This window comes from Drosophila erecta, unplaced genomic scaffold (assembly GCF_003286155.1).
Source record: "Drosophila erecta strain 14021-0224.00,06,07 unplaced genomic scaffold, DereRS2 tig00000055-arrow-pilon, whole genome shotgun sequence".
Taxonomy (NCBI): domain Eukaryota; kingdom Metazoa; phylum Arthropoda; class Insecta; order Diptera; family Drosophilidae; genus Drosophila; species Drosophila erecta.
Genome location: NW_020825200.1, coordinates 2,025,156 through 2,048,528, shown reverse-complemented (window position 1 = coordinate 2,048,528; position 23,373 = coordinate 2,025,156). Strand labels below are relative to the sequence as shown.

Genomic DNA, 23,373 nt, shown 5'->3' with positions numbered 1-23,373 from the left:
TTGGCGCCCAGCACACGTGCTTTGATCCCAATCAATCAATCAATCACTCGATATGAGCATGTAATTTCCCTATCGCTAATGAGTTTCCCTGCCCATGTGCAGGTGCTATCGAGGAATATGCTCGATTGCGGTCAGTTCAGTTCGGTATTCGCTTCGGTTTGCAACGCTGGAAAAACTTATAGAAATCTTCGCTGATGAAATGCATGAAGCTTTTGCGATTCTGGCACGATTTTCCCGTTCAAAAGCCTTCAAGAGCACAGCCTTCAGTGGAATTTTCGAGCGGAGGGGCGATCGTTTCACTGCCTTTGAATACGGCTGATGTATAGTTGTGGCAAAAAGTAAGGAAAAGCGGGGAAGAAGTCCAGGAATATGGTTTTAAAATAATGTGGTGAACATTTGACGAGCTTGCCAGCTTATTTAATGTGATTTATCACAGATTAGATACAACTAAAAAATCTGATGAATGATCATTTTTCACTGTGCACTTGGCTGCTCTCTTTGCTTTGTATCTTTGCCGACTTAATCCGCACACCGTTCAAATCTCGAGGGGTGTATCTGCAGCACCCAGCCCCTCCGGTGGGTGAACCTTGGCCTACCCAGTGATCTTTCGCCAGCCTCCAGATCCAGGTCCCCCACCTCCGAGAGCTGCGGGCTGCCAGTCACTCTGGCGGAGATCGCGACATTGTCGCACGTCAGCCGTCGCTCAGGTTTCGTTGGCTTTTATCTCCATTCAAGAAATCCGGAGACATTATCTCTCGGCGATCTTGTCGCATCAACAAAACACCAACTAGAAGAGCTCCGGATCGGCCACCAACACACCGAGCGACGCTCCAATTTAAGTTAGAATCAGCATCATCATTATGATCACCAGTGTGCTCAGAGATCCGGGGGATATGGGATCTTGGAGATCAGTAGATCTGTATATCTGTATATCTGTACATCTTTATATCTGTCTATCTGCAGATCTGTGTATCTGGGGATATAGCTGAGAGGTTGATAAGACGTTTTCATTTTCCTGCAGCTCAGTCACACAGCGAACGGCGACTGGAAAAGTTCGAGCGGCAGGCCAGGAAGGAAAATTTGTGAGCGAATCGAGAAAGTGTGTGGAAAGTGAGCAGTTCAAAGGAAAATCCCAAAGAGGAAACCTTGAAAAGTGCGGGGAAACGGAAAAGCTAATTGAAAACAACAACGCTCAAGTATTAGAAGTCGTGAAAACCCAAAACTTGCGCAAACTGTGCTCTGTGATTTAGTGTGTAATATATATATTTATATATCTACATATATATACGTGCATAGCTATACCTACAGCGACAACAACAACTGTCTTGGTTGCCTGGATGATCACAAATTTCAATTGAATTTAATCAAAATCACAAGAAAAAGCCAGCGAGAGAAATCGTAAAAGGCAAATAAACTACGGATTTAATTTCGAGTGCCTGCCATGTGTTAGTCTGTGTGCATCCGTGTATCCGTGTGTGTGCGTGTCTGTGTGTGCCTGTGTGTGTGTGTGTGTGACCGAGAAACTTAGATCGGTGGCCGCTTTCCATTGAAACGAACTTCAGCACAGTCCACGCACAGTCTATGCCAACAGCCGAGTGTTAGCAAGGGGAAAATGGGGAAAATGGTCAGCGAGGAAATGGCCACGGATCCGGCGGTCTCGGAAAAGGTGGAGCTGTCGCGATTCGGAGAGTTCTGCCAGCGGCGCGGCATCAATCCCAACCTGATAATGCTGAAGATAACCCTTTTCGTGATGTACGGCGGTGAGTAATGTGTGCACTGTATCATTAAAAACCAATTAGAAATCGCTCTTATCACCGTTCTTCATCCAGCTGGCAAAGAAACCAAAAACCTTCATTGCTCTGCGCGGCTTTTTACAGACATCACGCATACGACACGTTGGCTCCGGCTGTTTTGTCAAGCAGAACGAAGCGGAGTCAGAGGAAAAGCAACTTATTCTAGGCATTGGCTTTTTTCTAAAGTCCAAAGATATACAATATTTACGCAGTAATGGTAACTGGTTAAAAAGGGTGTTCTTTTTACAAGTTTTTCAATATTATGCGCTCTATAAAGAGCTTACTATAAGCTATATTGATTGGGGCTTCTATTTTCACACATTGAAATATCAGCGGTTGAAAGTCACGGGCTTTTCCCAGAAATATTTACAAATATTCCAAATAAGCGCGTCAACAGAGGGTACAGTTGCGCTTTTCCATATCGCTGGAAAGCAAACACAAGCGCAGCAGCTGGAAAAACGCCGAGCAAAGTCCGGGCAACCGACTGCTTCTCTGGCAGTGAATCTGAATTCATTATCACACTCCACGAAGCCCCTGCTCCCAAAATGTAGGGTAGCGGGCTGGTCGGAAGTTATCAATTAGGCTGGGGAAATATGTAACACATTTGTGTAAATTCAGTTAGAGTCCGATGCACATTGAGCAGATTTTCCCAGCGTGTGGCAATTAGGCATTCACAATGTGTGTGCCTGTGTGTGTGGCTGTGTGGGTGTGCCTGTGTGTGTGGGTGCGTCTTTTGTAAATAAATCTAGCTTATGAGACTTAAGCTTGAGAAAGGTTTGCTCTGATTCGCCTTGGACGAGTGTACGTCTGTATACGAGTGCCTATTTTCTGACCGTGCGCCATTTTCTGAATGCTTTTTCTGGCGGTCAATGGCAAAAAGATTCAACTGCCCACCCGCCCCTTTGTCTTTCGCACACTTAACTCGGTTTGTCACTGAAATGAGTATTAATGCGTTTTTTATTTGGCTCAAGACGGGCGGAGGATTCTTTTTCGGCATTTCTTTCACTTTCGTCTTGGTTTTGGGCAGTGCAAAGTTCACAGAACAATTTAATTGGCTTAGCTAAAATGTAATTTAAAACATTTCATTGGCTAGACATTGGAATTTCACAGCATGTATTACTATTTTTGTGGCTTCAGCTATCATGTTTCTGGTACATTTTGTTCCCTTTAAAATGTTATTCCGAATAATACATTTAAATTTAATTAAATACAAAGCTTCAAATGGCTACAAAGAATATTTGAGTCTAAAATTGGTCAAAAGCAAATAGTTATATGGCTTTTTCAGAAAGAATTGTATATCTTCGGCGTGGTGGTCACAAAAAAAGAGAATTTATTATTGAATATGAATGCAAGAACATTAAACTGTAATTAGTTGGTGAAATGTGCCTTTTGTTTGCGCAAGAACCCATTGCTGATTTAATTAACTTCATTTGATTATTTGTTCAATATTGATGTCGATGCAATCAGTGTGAATTGTGGCCTTTGTTCTTTTGATCTTTTCCATTTATTTCCGCCCGCACGATTCACTGTACAAGTTTTATTTTTGTGAAAAGATTTGTGGTTGCGAATTGGTCAGCGGACTCTGAAAATAAGGTCTTGCAAATGTAGGGCTTAATTATGCAAATGGGTTACAAGTTTCTCGAGAGTTTGCTTTCAATCAATCAACTTTAATTTCCGAAACCAAGTTATCCAGTGCAAGAATTTTCCCCAAATGTAAATTCACAATTCACCGGTCGATCGGAGTTCGAAATAAAAGCAGGGCGAAAAAATGAATCGCAATTAATAATTCTGGCAGCACATCGCGCACTTGTCTCCTCCATCTGCTCGCTCTAAAATTCACAAATAAAGTTCCATATATGTAGTTGCAAATTGCATAGATGGCCCGAACGTGTTTGGCAAAACTTTGTGCCAGCGAAAAACGGAATAATAATTATTAAAGTGCGTCGAGGGGCGAGGAAAACATTTAAATGGGCAAAAGGACATTAATTACGAATGACAGCGTGGCAGGAACAGATCCAAACCGAACGGAACTGAGGCGAACTTTCCACGGACAGCTGCACAAAAGAAATATTTGTTGTGCTTTAATCACTTACATTTAATGCAACAGTTTATGCATTATGTGCACTATTTAAAACTCTGCAGTTCACTGTATACTACTCGCAGCCTGCTTGGTCTCGCAGCTGCTCAGCTACGCACATACTTTTCTCTCTGTGTCGAAAAAGTCGATTGAACATGAATGGCGGCCGCCGAGCAAACAACCCTGACATGCTTGCGTTTCCGTTTCCGGCGAGCGAAAGGGAAGAAGCGGCAGCGGCAGCGGCAGCGGCAATACGAGCAATTAATTGTTATTGCATCGGGCAAACAGAAGCAGCTCCACACACACTCGCACACACAGGGCGAATTATTGTTAATTATCTGAGGCGATGCAGGAGCTGTAAAGCGAATTCAAGCCGCCGTTTTCCGAGGCCGCCTTTTAAGTGCACTTCAGCAAACGAATTTCATTCAGGACACGCACTTTTCCCACGCTCACACACACGTACACGCATATCCTTACGTGCCCGGCATCCTTGGCGTGTTTGCATTGAAATTGGTCAAGGCTGCGGAATGAATTGGTGGCCGGGCAGCCAAATTGGGAATGTGACTGCTGCCCTGTTCGCCCAATTTGCCACCATTATTTCCCTCGGTTGCGCCTCCATTTTGACTGCAGCCACGTGACGCGTTAATGTTCATAAATTATTGAAACGCAGGGGATTATCTGCGGCCGTTTTCGATTTCTGTTGCGCGGTGTCTCGGCTGGCACATTTTGAAGGCCATAAATAATAGCGATTTATGTGCCATAATGGACTTAGGAAATTACACAAAACCACTGGCGAGCAAGATTTTTCCGTATGTCCTTTTGCTGTAATGCTGACAAAGTCGTTGTTTTAATTCACTTAACTTGCTAATTTAATGACGCTCTTTGTGTCATTTAATTACGCGCCCAATGACAATGTTTTTGAATTGAAACGCGCTTTTCCACCCATCATCAAATTATATATTTTGCGGCCATTCCAATCGCCAAGAACTCCCATTTCGTAACTGCCTTCGACTGGTAATGCCATCATTGTGTCTGAGCCATTTCCCCTCCTTTCCATTTCCTGCCGGTGATTAAGTTCTGCCCGCCCGCGCCCATAATTCGCATAATAATATAATAATCCGCACTTTCTTCTCCCCCAGCGACCTCATCCCTGCTGCCCTACCTCACCATTCACATGCAGTCGATTGGACTCACGGTGGAGGAGATTGCCATTATCTACCTGGCCCTGCCCTTCACCACCTTCCTCAGTCCGCCCATCACAGGTGAGTAGATCGGGATCGGCGGTTAATTGCCTCCATGCACTTTCATTAGCCCGCCGCCTGGGTTTTAATTAAAAGTTTGCTTTGTTTGAGCAAAGTGAAGCCAGGCGAGTTTCGCCAAGAAGTGCATTTCAAGTCGCTCTTTAATGGAACTCGGCATCTTCGCAAGAAACCTGGGTGCACACGTTGGAGGTCAACGTGGATGCAGGACTTTAGTGGGAAATCAATCAATTGAGCCTGTATGATTTATTTCCAAATATACACGCGCTGCGTAAACACACATATATTTATTCAACCGCACAGCGGACATTTGATTGGTTTTATCCGCCCGCGTGGCGGACTTTTTCAAACGCCCAGCGTTTTTTAGGCCACTTTTCCGGGCGAGTGCGAATAATTTAATTCACTTGCAGTTTAAATGACAATTAAACAGAGTTCTGTTGCTCTGTTGCTCTGAATGCCTGTATGTGAAGTGCCCCCATCGTGCGGTTGCATTCTGCTCCTTTTGTGCAGCGCGCTTCGTGCGTTCTTATTATTTGCTTTCGCATTTTTAAACAAAAAAAGATGCATTTGCGGTATGAAATGTTGGCGACAGCGAAGGTTTTTAAACATTTCATGTGGACACTGGCTGCAGACAAATGTTGTGATGTTGTGCAGCAAAAAGTGGGGCTGGTGTGGCAAGTGCATAAAGCTGCTCGAATCGCCGCACATAAAAGCTGTGTGAAAAAATATAAAATGTGCGCTAAGTGAAAACGCTCTCGTAAAGTTGCGACATCAAAATTTCGATCATCCAACTTGCATTATAATCGCGCTTGATAGTCGCAGTTAATGGCATTGGGGGCTATAAAAGCGAAACGAGTTCGAGATGAACGAGCGAATAAAATGGCAGGGCAAGGAGTTTTGGAAATGAACTGCAAGTGCTTAAAGCAGTGTGTTTACTAAACATTTTAAGTTTGTGAGCTCTAGTCGAACATAGAAGCGTATGTGGTTTCATAATAATAACTTTGTGAGCATTGACAAAATGCAACCTAAGCCGCATTCGAGCTGCCAGCAAGCAATCAAATGGCAGACAACTTGCTTGGCGGAGCCAAGTATTGGATTTGCACGCCCCACGGTGCAGCTTGCAACGCCTTACAGCAATTTCGCTCACCGTACTTACTCGCTTACCGTACTGATGCCATTTTCCCGGCCACCCACCCGCAGGCTTCCTCGTTGACAAATTTGGCAAATACAAACCGGTCGTTGTGATGAGTCTGCTCCTGAATGCGATTTTCCACCACTCGCTGCTCTTTATTCCGCAGCAGGAGATTCCGGGCGTGGTGCCATCGGCGTTCGTATTGAGACATCCGGACAGCGGCGACATTGAGGTAAGTTCTTCCACTGCAAAAATTATCCAACTCTTTCTACCTATATGACAACCTAATAGCTCCACAGGAGAATGCATCCTTGAAAGCATGAAACTTTGCCACTTACGCACATTAGGTACGACTGGCTGCGGGTTGCATCCTTATGCGTTCAGCACCCAGGTTTTTCTCGCAGTGCACACTAAAGAGTGATGAAATCTGCACTGCAATCGATTAAAGCGCTCCACCTTCGTTTCAATCAGTTTGAATGTTTGGCGATGACTGTAATCTGCTTAGGGGCTGCGGTTGAGGTGGGCGTGGGCAAATATCTTTAGACGCTTGTTTAGTTAAGAGCTTAAAATGATGTGGCTGCGGTTTTCCAACCTCGATTCTGGCAGTTTTCCCTTGCGGCGAAAGTTCCCGGATGCGTTATTCTGCTGCTCCTGGGAAAACAGCTGTTGCGCTGTACAGTTTTAATGCGCTTATTTCACGGTTACCCTGCATTTTCCGCACCCACTTTACCATCATCGAGTTGAAGTCGCTCCGCACTTTTCCGATGCCTTTAAATGCACATTGAGCTGAGTAAAGAACAGGGGGAGGGGGTGTGAATACATCATCAGTACGGAAGCGTAGTTACTTGATATAATTTAATATTGCAGCGATTAAAGTTTTAGTTGCCACATTTTCTTCAAGCACTCAAGGCGGAAATAAATTCACATTTTAGCCAGCCCGTAATTCAAATTCAACTCGAAGTGTGCTGTATTTGGAGCAGCGAATTCATACCAGCCAGCCCGAGTATTTTCAATGGCAGTTGTTGCGTGTGAGTTGCCAAAAATCTTCGGCATCCCCCCTTAGCCATTCGAAACCGCTTTTAAGCCCTCTTTCCACTCCTCACAATGGCCTCACTTCAGTCACGGCACGTCTCTACTTTGGCGGGTACGCAGGAGCCAGCGGTGCGGCGGAGGAGAACTACATAAAAGCCGGCATTTATTCGAGGCAGTGGCAACATTATGTTGCCACATGCAACACACCCACGCCAGCACTCCGCGCACCAACACAACCGCACAGGCGTGAACTATCTGTGTGTGCACGTTGCCGCGTTGCGCGATTCTGCGGAAAAGCAGGGAGTTGCCACGTTCCGCCCGGCAACTTCCTGCCGATTTCTGGGCTCCCAGCAACTTGCCACATGCTGGCGCACACACAAACGCACACGGGGCGGATACGCAATGCGACGAGGTACGCACACACAGCACAGCGCGCATATTACGTATACGCCTGGAGGACCTGACTGGCAGCTATTCCTTTATTCCAGTGACACGACACTCGACGAGGTGGCAGCAAGCAGCTCAAAGATCGGTTTTCGTGTTGGCCAGTTTGCAGTTGTAGCCCGATTGGCGTAGGGAAATTGGAATTGAATAGGTTTCAAGGGTATTCCTCGCAAAACACGAGCTTAAGCATTTCAATCGGGTCTTGATGTTCCTTTAAACTTACAGATAAAAATGTAGTTACTTTAAGCCTGGACACAGTGCCGCACCATTTTTTATTCAGGTGCATGTGAGCAAATGTATTCTCCGAGTGCACATGTTTTCTGTCACCCTGTGAGTGCAGCAGCTGCAGTCATCCCCTTTCCATTCGCTTTTTGCCCTCAGCTTTTTGTCCTTTTCACCGTCGTTGGTGCGGTTCAGCTCCTGGTTCTATCTGCATTTGTGCATAAATTTGCGTCATGTAAAATCATCGAAATAAAGCAAATAAATGTCATGCCATCTGGGAGGGTCGGCGGGGTTAAGGGGTTATGTATGCCGTAGCACAATTTCTGTGATTTTCCCCAGCGTTTCCTTTTTATTGATATCGATATGTGTGTGTGCCCGCTTTATGCTTATGATCGTATCAATGCAAACGACTCTGACTCCGGCTTTGGGGCCTCGATGTTATTGCGTGTCCTTGGGGTCCTGTGGGTGTCCTTCCTGTAAGCCGGTTAGATGTGGCATAACAAATTTGAGTACAAGCTTTACGGCTGCCAGCAAGAGATTTCGGGCATGGATTTGCAGATGTGGAGCACAGCCACAGCCACAGCCGAGGTGTTCGACCGACTTCAGCTCCGTTCAATTCCCCCAATACGGCATTCTTTATGGAGTCAGCAGGAGAGCCAGGGCCTCACACCTTTTGGCAATTGCATTCGGACACAAGCAGCTCTTGAGCACTGGCAGCAAATTGCAGCAGTCGCAGGACTGCAGGACTACAAGAGTTTTACATAAATCGAATTATGGGCGGCGAACGAAGGGGCGGGGCATTCGCATGACTGGGATATTATGGTAAAACGAAGCCGAAGGGCCCTTGCGTTTGAGAGCGGGCCGAGGCTAAACAAATTCGAATGGAAAATGGAAAATAGGAAATGACAGCAGCAGCAACGCAGCCTGACAGCCAGCAAGCGAATGGAACGCATTAGAAACAGCTCACCAGACTGCAAGATTTTCCAAAGGAGGGGCGGCAGATTTTGGCGTTCTTCTGCAACTGCTAGACGGTGGCAAAAATCCACTTTGGCCGAGTGCACATCAGGCTTACAAGCACTAGCAGAAAATCTTGTTATGGTAAAACTAAATAATTCCCTCAACTTCAGATGTCTAGCAGTAATTGAATGACACAGGCATGGATAAGTATTTTTATTTTTTCACCATGGCCGTATCAATTTTTGCTTGTCCCTATTCTGCCAGCTATTTTACCATCCAATAAGTAAGAAAAACATGTGGCTTTTAAGAGTATTTTGCTTGTATTAAAAACATGTTTTTGTTGTTTGAAAGAGTCGCAGAAGGTGAAAGCGTACCTACTTAATGGTAGACAAATGTATCTTTCTGTTTGGTTGGGCAAAAGCTTATGGATTTTTCCGAGTGGCAGTGTGAGTGTTTCGTGTCCGTGGCTGTGTATCACGTACATTTATCTTAGTGTCGTTTTGCTAGCACTTAAGCCGCACTAAAACACCAACACACACACTAAAATCTCTCTCGTGCTCACACGCACAGTCACAAGCGCACTTACACTCACACCGACACTCAAACTCACACTCACACTCACACACGCAATCGCAGTCGCACTACAGCCATTGCCGTTAGCCGTAATGAAACGCAATGGAACTGTTATTTTGGGGGAGATTCCGGGTCCTTGGTCCTGGATCCTTGGATGGATCCTGCATGCTTGGCCCTTGGCCAAAGACGACCACTCCCCCCATGCGTGTGTGTAGTGTGTGTCTGAGCGATACGCACACACGCGTCCAGGGCGGCCAATTCCACCCAGCACTCGCCACTCGCCACTTGCCACTTGGCACGGGCGTATATTGAATTTGTATTTATGATGTGCCCATAAAATACAATAACACCATTAAAATGGCTGCAGCAGACAGGGGTAGTGCCGCAGCAAACTAGTCGAATATGCAGTACCCTATAGGGCACAGCCTGCTCACCCAATGCTCCAGTGTTCTAGAGAAAGCAATGTGCTGTTACTGGCAGGACACTGAAGTCCTGGTACCCCTTGCTAGAGCGCCTGGCTGGCAACAGGACATGCAAACGCATCTTATGGCTACATTTGTGTTCACTCCGCACGTTCCACGGACATCAGCATCCTTGGAGCAGGAGTCTCGTGCAGCGCCTGCCGTGTCCTGCTCCACTGGCCCGGCCATGTCCTGTTGCTTGCGGTTTACTATTTTATGCCATTATAGAGCCGAGTTCGGTTTGCCGTTTGGCATAAATTTATTTGGCATCGACCGCCGACGACGACGGCAGTGAACGGAAATTACCATTTTATTATTGCAGGCGGGCGCTCGATGCTGCCGCCCAATCAGGCCGTCCCCTGTAGCCCTTCGCCGAGCCTTATTGAATTCGCATTAAAATTGGTAACGGATATATGCGGGAACACGAGCACACAGCCGCAGGCCGTGCACTGCGAGAAACTGCACCCACCCGTTGCTTGCCAAGAAAATATTTAAAGCGAAACACAAACCTGACCGTTAACCCATTTATTGCATGGCAATACATTAGAAATCCCAATGAATCTAGAGCTGTACATAATTTTTAGCGTTGATGGTAGTGCGACGGGCTGCTTTTCTCAGTGTAGTGCTGTGAATGCAGATACACATAAAATCCGAGAGGTATTTGTTTGTGTTTGTGTTATTACGGCTAAGGGCTTAAGTTCATATATGGGAGCTTATGATGGGTTAAGTGCCACTTTTGGCTGGATTTCGATGGGCGGCGTGTGAAGATGGGGGTGTTTAAGCCCTGGCCACCACCGTTACATCTGCGTCATTCCATATGGTCTGGTTGCTAGGCCCATCTGGTAAGGTCTCATCGTCGCCGAGTCGGGCATTACCATCGCCCTGGCCCACTTGACGGTAGGACTCCTTCTCCTTCTCCTCCTCCTTTTCATCATCCTCGTCCCTGTCCTTCTCAACGTCATGCCCATCGTCATCGTCATCTTCGTCCTGCTCATCCACGCGATCATCCTGGCCTGGTGGAAAATCGAAGGCAGTGCGTAGGGAATCGCAATCGGAGTTGATGGCATCATCGGCTGGGCCCAGGTTCAGGTCCGGAATTTCGGGAAGCAGTAGCTCCGGCTTCGGATCAGGCTTCTTTGCCGGCTCCCTCACCAGCTCCATCTGCTGCTCCCCAGCACCTTTGCCATCCTCGTCCTCGCTTGATGCTTCCACAATTGAGTCCATTTTATCCACACTATCAGTGATCAGATCTTTGTCCACGTCGATAAGCACACCAGCGGGATGGAAGAAGTCTTCCAGCATCATTTCCCAGTCGTCGTAACTGGACTCAGTTTCAGGCATCACGGAGGTCGCTTGTTTTTTTATGAAATCCGATATTTCGGTTCCCGCTAGCTCGGCGTATTTTCCACCAGGTCCAAACATATGTTCGGCACTCGAGACGTCGTAGATGACGTCGTGAAGGGCCAGCAAGTAGGTTTTATCCGGGCGCTGCGAGTTGTACTTGGCCAACTGCTTCCGGTTGAGACGGAGTCCAGTGAGCGGAGCCGGCAGCTTGCGGTGCCCCTCGTTCTCGTAGTCCTCATCGTCGTAGGTTCCATGCTGGCGCCTGGTCTGGCGGTAGACCACGTATCCCAGGACACAGGTCAGCGCGATTATGACGAAGGGCGAGTTGGCCAGTTCGCGCAACTGGATGCTCCACGACTTGGTCGGCACAGAGGACATTGTGGGTTGCTCAGCTTACAGGGATTGTATGACCTACAAATAGCTTGCCAAATTGGTACTGACAAAACGGAAGGGTGACAGCGGGGAGTGCGTTCTTAAAGCCAACTGGGTTGCTCTAAAACGACTAGGATAGATTATTTGAAGCTCGAAGGATAGAAAAATGTGTGGCAGTAAATACCTTAACAATGTTCTCACATATCCCATCGCTTTGGTGCAGAAGCAATGAGCCAAGCTTACTGCAAGCTCAAACAATCGATGTAAGGAATCCGAGCAAATGTTCAGGGATATATGCAGTCCTTACTATAGCGCGCTTGCACAAATCCTTTACCCATTTCTAATTTCCAATACGTACTTTGTCTCTTCCCCACCGCTTGCCCGGCATTTTTCTCCGCAGGTCTGGTGGTCGCCGTGTCCAAGTCGGGAATGTCCGGAGGAGCCGGAGCTGGAATTGGCCGTGCATCAGTGCGTCGACTATTGTCTGATGCAGGAGCAAGTTAATCCTCAGCTTTACACGAATACCCCGGCGTATGATGTGCGCCCGGCAGCCACCTCGTCCACCACGCAGAGATCCCAGCTTACAGCAACCACAACAAGGACGACCACAATGGAACCCTCCTCGGAATCGAGCTCATCGCCGGCCCCAACCACATCGACCACCACATCGCCGGCGTCATCATTGCCAGCGTTATTCGCAACGCAAACGAGGAGCAGATACCAAGAAGTACTTAATATGTCATCGACCATGTTCCCGCCAATGTCCCAGCTGAAGGACGCGTTGGAGACGGGTGTGGGTGTGGAGCTCGGCCAGTCATCGTCAGCCGAGCTGTCGGCCATGTCCATGCAGGGATTGAATTGTAAGTGACGTGATGAACCCGTCCACAGCGGACTCCCCTTCGCTCTCCTCCGACTGACCACAGCGTTATTATCACGGCCAGTTGGACATGCACTCGAAGAAACTCTAGTTAGAGTATAGGCTAGATTTTCAAAAAATCATCAGGGGTGCTTACATTTTATTCACTCCCTATATTACTAACAAATTTCTTTAGCATTTCTTTGCATGTTTTCAATGCTGGGTAAAAGAATCCACAGATTTTGTGTCCCAGTGTAGCTGGGCAAGTTGATTCTATGTAGTCGCTCCTTTGTTCTTCCAGTCAGTTTACTTGTTGTCGACTTGCGATTCTCTCCTATCCCCTACCCACCCATCCATTGAAGTCCATAGTCTCTGTCCGTGTCCGTGTCCGTGTCCGTATCCGTGTCGATGTCCGTATCCCTGTCCGTATCCTTGTCCGTGTCCATGTTCCTGCCCCTGTCCGTGTGTGTTTTACTTTTATTAGTTTGTTTTTCCGTCTTTGTGAGCTAGCAACCTGCAGGGCGGGAGCAGAAACCGAGAGCAACTTGCTCCGTAAAAGCCAAAGACCGAGTCGACTCTCTATGAAACTGCAAGAAATAAGTATAATTCAACCTGTCGAGTGCGTGCGAGTGCTAGTGCGAGTGCGGTGGCTGCTGGTTGTCATTAAAGCCTGACGTTTTGTGTGGAGCCAAAGTTTACGGGGGAACTTTTTCCAATTCTCCGAAAAAACTTCACTGAAAGGCGTTTTTATTCCACATTATTAAAAGTGGGCGGCAGCCCGTCGGTAGATGGGGAAAATAGACAGGGGGAATGAAAACATTTCCAATGGAGATGGAAACGAGAGTGCTTTCGCTCGGGATAATATCCAAGGTAAACAGTTTACTTTTGGCAGGGAAAAGATTGTGGCATGACTACCTTTATGGATTAAAATTTCATTTTATTTAACAAATACATTTGATAATGGAAATGTATTGTATTTTTAGCGACCGCGTTGCTAATATAAGGAAAACATTCACTTTAGCGGGGATAATAAGGAATATTTCAATTATTGCCCATCGGATTTCATAGACAATCCATCAAACGTGAAGTGATGATTGGAACAAGTGTCCTCCATTAGCTCCTAAAAGAACATTAGATCCCTTACTCCCAGAAGTGCGAAACTGGAAACATCTCCTATTTATGAGTTATACGTACGTCAGAAGTTGGCTAAACTCTCCCCAGCCCTCTTTCACCCAAACAAAAGTCAGGAGAGTCCGAAACTTTGGGAATGTCCTGGCCTGAAATCACAATGTGGGAATTCACGAACAGCAGCAGCAGCAGCAGCAGACAAAAGTGCATAACTAACTAAACATGATGGCATTACACTCGGGCCCCACTCTTGACACTTGGCACAATTGGAAATTGGTCATGCATGGCCGGCGCAGGACATCTCCGTCCAGGACACACCAGGATATAACTGGAAGTCAGAAGCAGAATCCTTTCTGCTCTTTTCTCGAGGGTGCGGAGCAGAGCCGGAAAAGTGCAGAAGCAATTTTACTGTCTGTCTGATTACGGGAAAAACTCAGTCGAACACAGCGGGGAAATGAGAAATGATAAGACTCACAATTATAACTCTTGTCTCGCAGTAATTTAGGGCCTTTCTAATTTCCTGAACCGAGAGCTGGCTCAAAAATCAATAAATCTCTAAGCAGTCTTATACAATTATTATGCAATTGCTCCACAGTGACAGACAGCAGTCAGAAGAAGTTGCCTTGGAGCAGTTGGGTGCACTCGGACAACGACGATGCCACCTACTTCATGCTGCAGATGCATCCGGATCTCGCCGATCCCACCGAGCAACTGGGCATGGAGATCGAACAGGACGCCAACGAGACCGTCACCGACATCCTGCAGAGATTCGGTCGGGACTTCTTGGTCAGGGGCAACATCAACCTCACGGATATGGACGACCTGGATTTGCGATGTGGCGGCCTGGTTCGGCGCACGAATATGACCAATATCGCATCCGGAGCTGTAGAGTGCATGATGCAGCGCTGCACGTTCACCATGAATGCGCCGGAAATCTGTCCGCCGGACTACAAGGAGACGGACGAGATCATTTTCTGGGTGTACTTCTTGCTCAGGTGAGTTTTGTAATCGCTGCGTTGACTTCATGCCCACTGTCTCCTTGCCCGTCTGATTGTTTTCCAGATTTTTGGCCACCACCATGCTGTCCGCCGGAGTAACCATCATGGATCCGATTGCCCTGACCATGATTGAGAAGTACGGCGGAGACTTCGGACGCGAGCGTTTGTTCTCCAGCATCGGCATGGCCATATTCTCGCCGATAACGGGCATCATGATTGACTACTCCTCGAGGGGTTTGGGGTACACGGACTACTCGGCTGCCTTCTATACGTACGACGTACTGCTGGTGATATCCACGATGTCGGTGCTTATGATGCCGCTCGGCGAGAAACTGCCGGCGGACAATGTGTTCCGGGATCTGTGGAATCTCCTCAAGATGCCCCACGTGATTGCCTTCATCTGCTTCCTGTTCGTGCTCGGTAACTTCTGGGGCTTCATCGAGAGCTTCCTGTTCCTGTACCTCAAGGAACTGGGGGCTCCAAACTACCTGCTGGGTGAGTTTATCCGCCCTGGCCAATTTGAGTTATTATTCCGCACACTAAAGCTGCATTTTACCGCCCGTATGACCTGGCCTGACCTTCCTTTACGACTGATTTCATTGTCCAGGCATCACCATCACCGTGGGCACCGTGAGCAGTATTCCCTTCCTGTATGGAGCGGAGAAAATCACACGGATCTTTGGGCACGTCAATTTGATTATCATCGCGTTCTTCTCGCACGCGGGTCGTCTGGTGGGCTACTCCTTCATCGAGTGAGTGCGAATCGCATTCGGCCTAATGCAATTCCAAATTGAATTCACCTCTTTCCCCTTTCGCCAAAGGAATGCCTGGTGGTGCTTCCCGTTCGAGGCCATGGAGTCGTTATCCTGTCATCTCATGTGGGTGGCTGCGGCTACCTACTGCTCGATTCTGGCCCCGAAAAGTTTGCTGGCCACCCTGATTGGTGTCCTGGGCATGGCTCACTTTAGTTTGGGTAAGTAGCCTATGGAACATGCCTATGGAACTACAAGAATTAATAATATCCGCATAAATATGATGGATCTATCCACAAATATCTTTAGTTTCATAAAACTAAAGATATTTGCAATATTATTTTGCAAACTTTGAGCATTTTTCTCCGTGTGCCCTAATGAGCCTCTTTACGTGTATGTAATGACATTTGGTGTGTGCAATTTCAGGGCGCGGCAGTGGCAGTTTCACTGGAGGACTCCTCATTGGTCAGTTCGGCACGCGGGATGCCTTTCGGTACATGGGCCTGCTGGCGGTGGTTGGAGGAATCGCCTACGGGCTGCTCCATCTGATTTGGCTGCGGAAATTCGATCACACCACGGAGGAGTCCGAGGAGGAGGTCGAGGCAGTGGAGGCGGGAGAAACGGAGAAGCTCACCGAACCGGCCACCAAGGAGCAGGGCACTTCGATGTCCTTGGAGCGACTGAGTCTGATGATTAAGTACAATCAGATTGGCAGTTTGTCGTCGCTGCCGCGGGGATCGCGGGTGAGTGTTTTTCTAGGGCTAATCAAACATCCTTTGTTGGTCAGCGCACGTATACAATACCTCTGTCAACTTAATTATCGAATGTATAATTGAATTCACATGATTGAAAGTATAAACGATAAGCTGAGTCAGTTCCTTTTGCTAATGATTCCTTTGCCCGTCACAACATTTTCCTTCGATTATTCGCGTAATGATTGGGCGAAAAGCGCTTTTTAAATTGATTTTCCCCCCTGCAGGCCGATATCCATGACCATCTGTCCGTGCGACGCAGCAGCTACAATGTGGAGTCCTTGAGGGGCGTTCCCCGGCACGGGAACATCGGCAGTGCCTCCAAAGTGGATATCCTGCGCTCCGCGCTGGAGATTAATCACAAGTCCTCGAACCATTCAATGCTGAGCAAGGCCGATAACAAGACGTCGAATCAATCATTGGGTCGCAATCGGGCCGACAGTGCCCCGAAATTGAATCACAGCAATCTGAAGAATATTTCACAGCCCGCCTTGGAGGGCGTGGTCCTGGAGGTGAGTACATACCTCCTTGGGGTCCTTTTTCGTCCTGTGTGTGTGTGTCGGTGTGCGTGTGCTCTGCGTTGGAGTTTCTCGCTGATTGCAGTCAATTGTTTCGATTCCTGTTCTTCACGCTCCTATGTTTGGTTTTTAAATACCCAACATCTGTTGCCACAATAACTTTTAGCATGCTGCCGCGTGTCCTTTGTGCCCGGCCGTATCCTGCCTCTGGTTTTTGCCTTGACTACCGGAAGCGGGGCCAACTGCATCCGCCTCGGCTTCGATTCGTACGAAATGCACTCAGAAAAAGCGGCTTTAGAAGTGAGAAAGTCTGCTGAGTGAGAAACCTGTTGGAAAATATACATTTCCCTGTGGAATAGCGTGCAATGAATAGCTTCTGTCTATTTTTGCAGGATGAAGACTGTTTGAAACTTACACTTAAGTTACCAAAGGAATGCCCAGAAATGTTGGCATATTTTTCTGCAAGTGAACTCCATTTAGGAGGCAAGTGGGGCATTGGAGAGGCGGTTGTTTTGTGTGTTTGGCATTTGGTTGCCTTTGTCGAGCGGTCGTTTCTTTTGATGCCGCTCCAGTGGATTCGATTTCGCTCTGGAGCTTCGGCTTCTCTGGAGCTCCTCTATTCCGGTTGCCGTGCAGCTCGAATTCGAGCCGGGCTTATTGGTTTTGTTTTCCGGACAAGCATATTCGCCGCTGGCCACAAACTCTGCAAATTTAAATTCCGTGCAGAGAGGAGCATTCAAAACCCCAGAACAACAAGAGGTTTTCAGGTGAAAATCGATTGGGATTGCTGCGTTTGAGGGGGGCTTATGAAACAGTAGTCTTTTCAATTTCAAAAGCAAAAACTTAGTGCCATTTAAAAAGGCTTTGCATCATCTCTGGACTGAACACAAACTAACCAGATTTGCCGCCCAGTTATCGCCCCTTTCGATTTGTAGCAAAGTTTATTTAGTTTACATACTCAAGTGCGCTGTTGCAAGAGATATTGCCATTATGGCTTAAACAGTGTAATTTGTTTCCGAGCCATCTGGCCAATGACACTTACTTTCAGATACCTACTGGCCAAATCTTTGGACATTTTTAATAATTTATGGCGAGCACCAACTGGCAGCCCCAAGCTGCAATTGCAATCGAGCAAACAGTTTCATCCGAGCCATCCTTTAATTAAAAACTTTCCCATGATATATGTCCGGCAATTGATTATCCCCTCCCCCTTCCCTTTACAATCTCAGCCTCAGCCCAATCCAGCTGCACTCAAAGCCGCTTGTCAAAGTTAATTTCGTAATTAATTTTCAATGCTTTGAGGCGAGGCTTTTATGGCAACTAGGCAACCATAATTCAATAAATCAAACGCTGCAGCTGCAACGAAACGAGAGGGAGAAAAACACAACAAATTAATGAATTTATGAACAAGACAAAGTTTTTCCTGGCATTTGCTCTTTCGCTTCTGCCGTTTGCCCAGCATTCCGATGCCAAACAGACCAAACTGACAGTTTTGCCTCCACACATCACTGGCCAACAAAATAGAATGAATCCCAGCCCAGCACCCGGAAGACCAGGAGCTCACTCAGTGCAGTGTTTTAAAAAGCAGGGGGATGTGGCCTCAGCGGGGGGCAGATACGTGCTACACTTAGCCAAACCAACAGTAACAAGTAGCAAGAATATACTCAAGAATGTACTTAAACTATTGGCACATATCCTTATGATAAGCTATTCTGTATTTAGTATAATATTTGGCTGATGTGAGTGCAGCTCCGCACTTGAGCTCCCCTTTTCTCTCTGTGCACGAGAAGGCGCTTGCAAATTGCAGGCCAGTTCGGCTGCAGAATCCCGAACCAGAACCGAAACTTCGCTTTGTGCAAAATAAATTTGCCAAAACCAGGAAAGCTGAGAGCTTTCTATTCGATTTTCGTATGTGTGAGAAAGCGGCTGTGCGGCTGTGTGTGTGTGTGTGTGTATCTGTGTGGATGCATCTCTCTTTACTATATGTGTGGATAATATATGCTATAGCCAAAATGCCATTCGCATACAAACAGGGCGTGGAATCAACATTTTTTCCCAGCCGCATGAAAAAGTATCCAAGTGGTTTGTTAACTTCAATACCCGCTGTGGATTTATCCGTAATACCCAGCTCCATGTTAATGGTAATGTACAAGAATCCAACAAAAAAACAAAAACGCACAGTAGAAACCAGACATAGTCTGAAATAAAATGAACCGAATGCATGCAAGATCGAATGCTCACTTACCCTTTGCTGAGTGGAAAATTTATCGTACTTTAATTATTTTGCGAAAGAGTTCAGTAAATCTATGCAAAATCAGATAAGAACCTAATCCCGATCCCCTTTTGACCAAATCGACTGGCCATGAATTTTGGCCAATCGATGCGACCCCTCGGCGCAGGGTAATTCGGCACACAAACATATGTAACTGCATCTGCACGGCATGTCCTGGCTCCTGGGTCCTTCGTCCTTGGTCCTTGGTCCTTTTGGCATCGCTTGTTCTGGGATGCAGGCGCCCGAAAGCATGCAGCACTGAATGCGAATAAACAGAGGCCATGGCAGTGGCAAAAGCAGCATCACTCGCCAAGATATTGCGCCACTGCACTGCGAGAATTCGGGCACCACTATCAGCTTTTCGTGTAATTACTCGGCTTAAGGTCAGCTAGATGGGCATGCATTTTCCCTTAGAAAGGGATCACGAAACCAAGCAAGCTTTCAAGTTCGAAGTCTCACTCATAGGCACCACAACTTTCTCTCAGTGCAGACGTGCTGGAAAATGCAATGGCATGTACAGCTCTCAGTGCAGCTTTGTTGGTTGCTTTTCCGATGGCTGGGTGGTTGGGTAGTGAAAAATGGCTGGCTGGAGGAACAGGAGGACGCGGTGGCTCCGGCGTCGCAGTTTGCCAAGCCATCCGGGCATTAAGTTATTTCGTTGAATTAAAGCCCGCACTTGCGCCATTTGACTTTTGGGCATCACTTGTTTTTATGTGCATAACCCACAATCCCCGCTTAACCCCCTGATGCCCCCTGCACGCTGAACGCTTAGTTGAGTTTAGTTTAATTTTGCACACTCGTCGAGCAATTTGAGCTCGGTTCCTCACATCGCCTCACATCCCATTTGGCATTTGTTTTTTGCTCCTTTAGTGTTTAAAATTTCAGATACGGAATAGCTCGGAAAATGCTCCTTTTTCTATGCTCTCATGCGCTCTGATTTTGTTTACGTTTTGCGCCAAATGATTTGTTGTTCAACCTAATACAACTTGACAAAAAGAAATAACAATGGCAGCTGCTGTAAAAAAGCAACAATGTTTGTTTATCCCAATTTAACGGGGGGTTGGGGGTAGTACAAAATGGGGTGGCAGGTGTAGTTGGGGCAAAGAACAACAATGCCATAGAATAAACAAACAAGCCAAAAGGCAACGTCTGTTCGAATGTGGCAAATGATTTCAAACTTTTCAATCGACCGTGGTAAGCCACCATTGGAAAATCAAACATAATTAAAAATATAATAAATATGCATAAATAAACAATGGAAAACGAAGAGAAATATATGAATAATATAAATACATATGATGTTGACACCCTTCAACTGAAGTGATGTGTATTTTGTAACAAATAACAGCTTGAATAACTGGCATAAAAATGTGGTTAAATCCAAATTGTTGCAAAACATTAAAGTATCTTTTTAACATATTACTAGCATTGCTTAATTGCAAGCATCCGAGCTTCAGAATGCTTTCACCACGGTTTCAAGAACGAAAAGCACGAATGAATGGAATCCCAATCGAATGCTCAATATTTTAGCATTGCCCACGGTTGCTGTGTGTGTGTTTTGCACACATGTGTGCACGTGTATGTACATGTGTGTGTTCCACTTCCTTCTACGATTTCCGGTTTGCGCTCTCTCTTCTTCAACTAGAGCTAGGAAAAATGGCAGTTTCGCCAAACCCACACACACACATGCAGAGAGTTTTCTTTTGCTTTCCTTATGGAGCTGGCATTATTTTTATTTCGTTTTCCATGAGAGCGATTTATTGATGTGCGAGAGGAGGAGTGAAACTGCACCAAATACAGAAATATTTATGGGAATGATCGCTGAATGAATGCCACGTAATTCGATGCTCTTGGCCACATTTGTCATTGTTGATTTTGGCCAGAAACGGAGGGACTATGACTATATGTACGTAATCGTGGCCCTTCGTCGAGGCCAATAACTTCTTCAGCACAACGCACAAAAAGTGAACGCGAAATTGCGCGTAAGTAATGCCCATTGTAAGCGTCTTCAAAGGACACGAGTGTGGCGAGTGTGGGCCGCAAGGAGGGGTTAAAATGGTACGTATGTATACATATAGTATACATACATATATGTGGAAGGACCGACTCGAAGGCAAACAAAGGAGTGGAAACAAAGGCAGCGCAAAATGAACTGAACAGGAACATTATAGAAATTCTCGGCCCTCATGCTGTCGGTGCATACAGAAAAATACCCAACTTAATCTAAATATTTTCAAATCTTTGAGCCCCAAAATCGTATTTGCATAATATGAAGTATGGAGAGGATATTTCAACGGAAAGTGGATAAACTACGAACAATTATGTTGCCTGCCAAACAGTTTGCTCTTAAAAAAACCGAACTGAAATTAGTAGAATTACATAGCTTTTTCACGAACTTTTTCCTGTGTACCTCGTGCTCTGCCTCCATTTTCCTTTGAGTTTTCCTCTCGCTTTTCAGCACACATGCCACTTAAGATGCGCATTTCTATACAGAGGTGCACTTGTTTGTGTGCGTCAGTTTGCTGGAAAAGTTTTGTGCATTCAACTGCAAGGCCGGTGCATTTTCCACCCACCTCACTCAGCCACCCCAAAACACTTTTTTAATAAAAAGCCAAACAACGAGCCAACTACGTTCGATGCATGGCGAATTATCCAAAAAGTTTGATGACGCGGAAATGCCTTTCGACAATAAACCAAAAAGTGCAAAAAGGAAAACCACCAGCCATCTCCGATGCAACTGCTGCAGTTTATTCGTTTATTCGTGCATATGCGATGCGAACTCAGCCGGAATGCTTATGGATCGAGAATTGAGTGGGGGAAAATGGAAACATCATTTGAAATTCGAATGGGGAGCCAGGGACCCCAAAAAGATGGAGAAGATGGGGCTAAGGAGTTATAGGGCAATAGTTTAAAGCACTGAAAGTACCAATGGTCAAGATAAATTGGGTTAAGTTCCATAAGCGTACGTAAAACTAGTTTTTCGTGGGTCTTCGAGTAGCAACCTCTATTTCCAATCCAGTCGGCAAACACGTTCATTTTGCGGGAAATCCATACGAGCTGAATATTCCGGGCATCATCGAACTATAACTCCATTAAATGTGATTTATCGGCCACTTAAATTTCATGTTCAAACCCAAATTAGCATGCATGTTGATTATACTTGCCCGCATGTGCATGAAAACGCGTTGAGGGCGCAAAGGGAAAACTAAAAGCAAGTTGGGTGAGTAAATGGCAAATAGCACTCTACACTGCACAACACAAAATGCGGCCACAATTCAGGATGGTATTCATCCGCTGCCACTTGATTTTCCTTTTTTTTTCGGCGTTTATGCTTTCATTTTGTTTGAATTGGTTGGTTAATTTTGATGCTCGTTATGGAATTGGTTTTTGCATGCATTTTACCTTTTTAATTGCTAATTGCATGTGTGCGAGTAACGAGTGGATGGCAGTGTGTGGTTGTGTACTCACTTTAATTGCAGCAAATACAGTGTGGCCCTAAAAAACCCCGATTCGCGCGAATAAAAAACACCTATCTGGGTTACTAAAAATATGCTGTGTTTGGCATGAGTTCCGCAAAATACTTACCATATTTACGCAATATTTAGCATGACGATACGCCAAACACCATTCCTTCAAAGTTATTAATCCGCTTCTTACCTTCGCATTCCATAGGACCAAGAGGGTCGCAAGGTCATTCCGGAGGAGACGGAGTTGCATGCCTCGAAAACCGCCGTGGATTTGGGGGAGGAGAAGGCGGAATCGGCCCCGCAGCAGCAAGCGCAGGAAAATGGAAATAGGAAAAGTGCGCCGTTGCAGCAGGATGATGAAAAACCCGATGCCACTTGACGGACTGGCAAGGCAACTCTCTGACCTGCCACACGTGGCGTATGAGTGATATTAACAAACCGAATGCGACATAAATGAAGAGAAATGTGAAATTGATAGGCGAGAACTATTTGTTAGTTGTACATGTGTGGTTTATGTTATGTAAATGTGTATGTCTATGTATAAATTATGCAAGAAGAGAGAAACTGAATAAACTAAAAACTGTTGAAAACACAATCGAATAGCATTGCACATAATTGTTTTCCCACTCAAATTGAATTCAAGCCTTTTCATGCATCGTTTGATTTTCCACTTTATTTCGCTGATTGGCTTAAAAATTAAATTGTAATTGCCCAAAACGCGGAGTGCTTTGCCATAGGTTAAGTTGCTATTATTTGTATTTTTTTGTTTATTTTTATTTCATTTCATTACATTACTTTCATTGGCTTTGCTCTCTTTGTGTCTGTGATTTTCCCCTTAGGCTAAGGCGTGTCATTAATGTTATGTTATTTGTTTTCCATTTGTGTGTATTCGTTTGTGTTCGGCTTGCCTCCGTTTATCGTTATTAATTACTTAATATAGCCTTTTAATTACAATCTCATTTTT

The 23,373-nt window shown here is 46.0% G+C and overlaps 2 protein-coding genes across 2 annotated transcripts; one reads left to right on the top strand and one right to left on the bottom strand.

Moving 5' to 3' along the window:
- The first annotated feature begins 754 nt into the window (after nucleotides 1–754).
- On the top strand, nucleotides 755–22,994 carry LOC6541988. Its single transcript, XM_001968293.3, has 13 exons — nucleotides 755–935; nucleotides 1,022–1,760; nucleotides 5,010–5,132; nucleotides 6,330–6,493; nucleotides 12,067–12,526; nucleotides 14,246–14,645; nucleotides 14,713–15,143; nucleotides 15,256–15,400; nucleotides 15,470–15,621; nucleotides 15,827–16,143; nucleotides 16,380–16,664; nucleotides 18,704–18,811; nucleotides 22,615–22,994. The coding sequence occupies exons 2-13, from the start codon at nucleotides 1,613–1,615 to the stop codon at nucleotides 22,786–22,788; spliced, it is 2,907 nt and encodes a 968-aa protein (XP_001968329.1). The 5' UTR covers nucleotides 755–935; nucleotides 1,022–1,612; the 3' UTR covers nucleotides 22,789–22,994.
- On the bottom strand, nucleotides 10,608–11,710 carry LOC6542665. Its single transcript, XM_026979261.1, has one exon. The coding sequence runs from the start codon at nucleotides 11,670–11,672 to the stop codon at nucleotides 10,728–10,730; it is 945 nt and encodes a 314-aa protein (XP_026835062.1). The 5' UTR covers nucleotides 11,673–11,710; the 3' UTR covers nucleotides 10,608–10,727.
- Nucleotides 22,995–23,373: the final 379 nt, after the last annotated feature.

Excerpts from the sequence above, each read along its gene's own strand:
- LOC6541988 (XM_001968293.3), top strand. The coding sequence starts at position 1,613 with ATGGGGAAAATGGTCAGCGAGGAAATGGCCACGGATCCGGCGGTCTCG. Across the intron at positions 12,527-14,245 it reads GTCCATGCAGGGATTGAATT|TGACAGACAGCAGTCAGAAG; the intron begins GTAAGTGACGTG and ends ATTGCTCCACAG. Across the intron at positions 16,144-16,379 it reads CGCTGCCGCGGGGATCGCGG|GCCGATATCCATGACCATCT; the intron begins GTGAGTGTTTTT and ends TCCCCCCTGCAG.
- LOC6542665 (XM_026979261.1), bottom strand. The coding sequence starts at position 11,672 with ATGTCCTCTGTGCCGACCAAGTCGTGGAGCATCCAGTTGCGCGAACTG.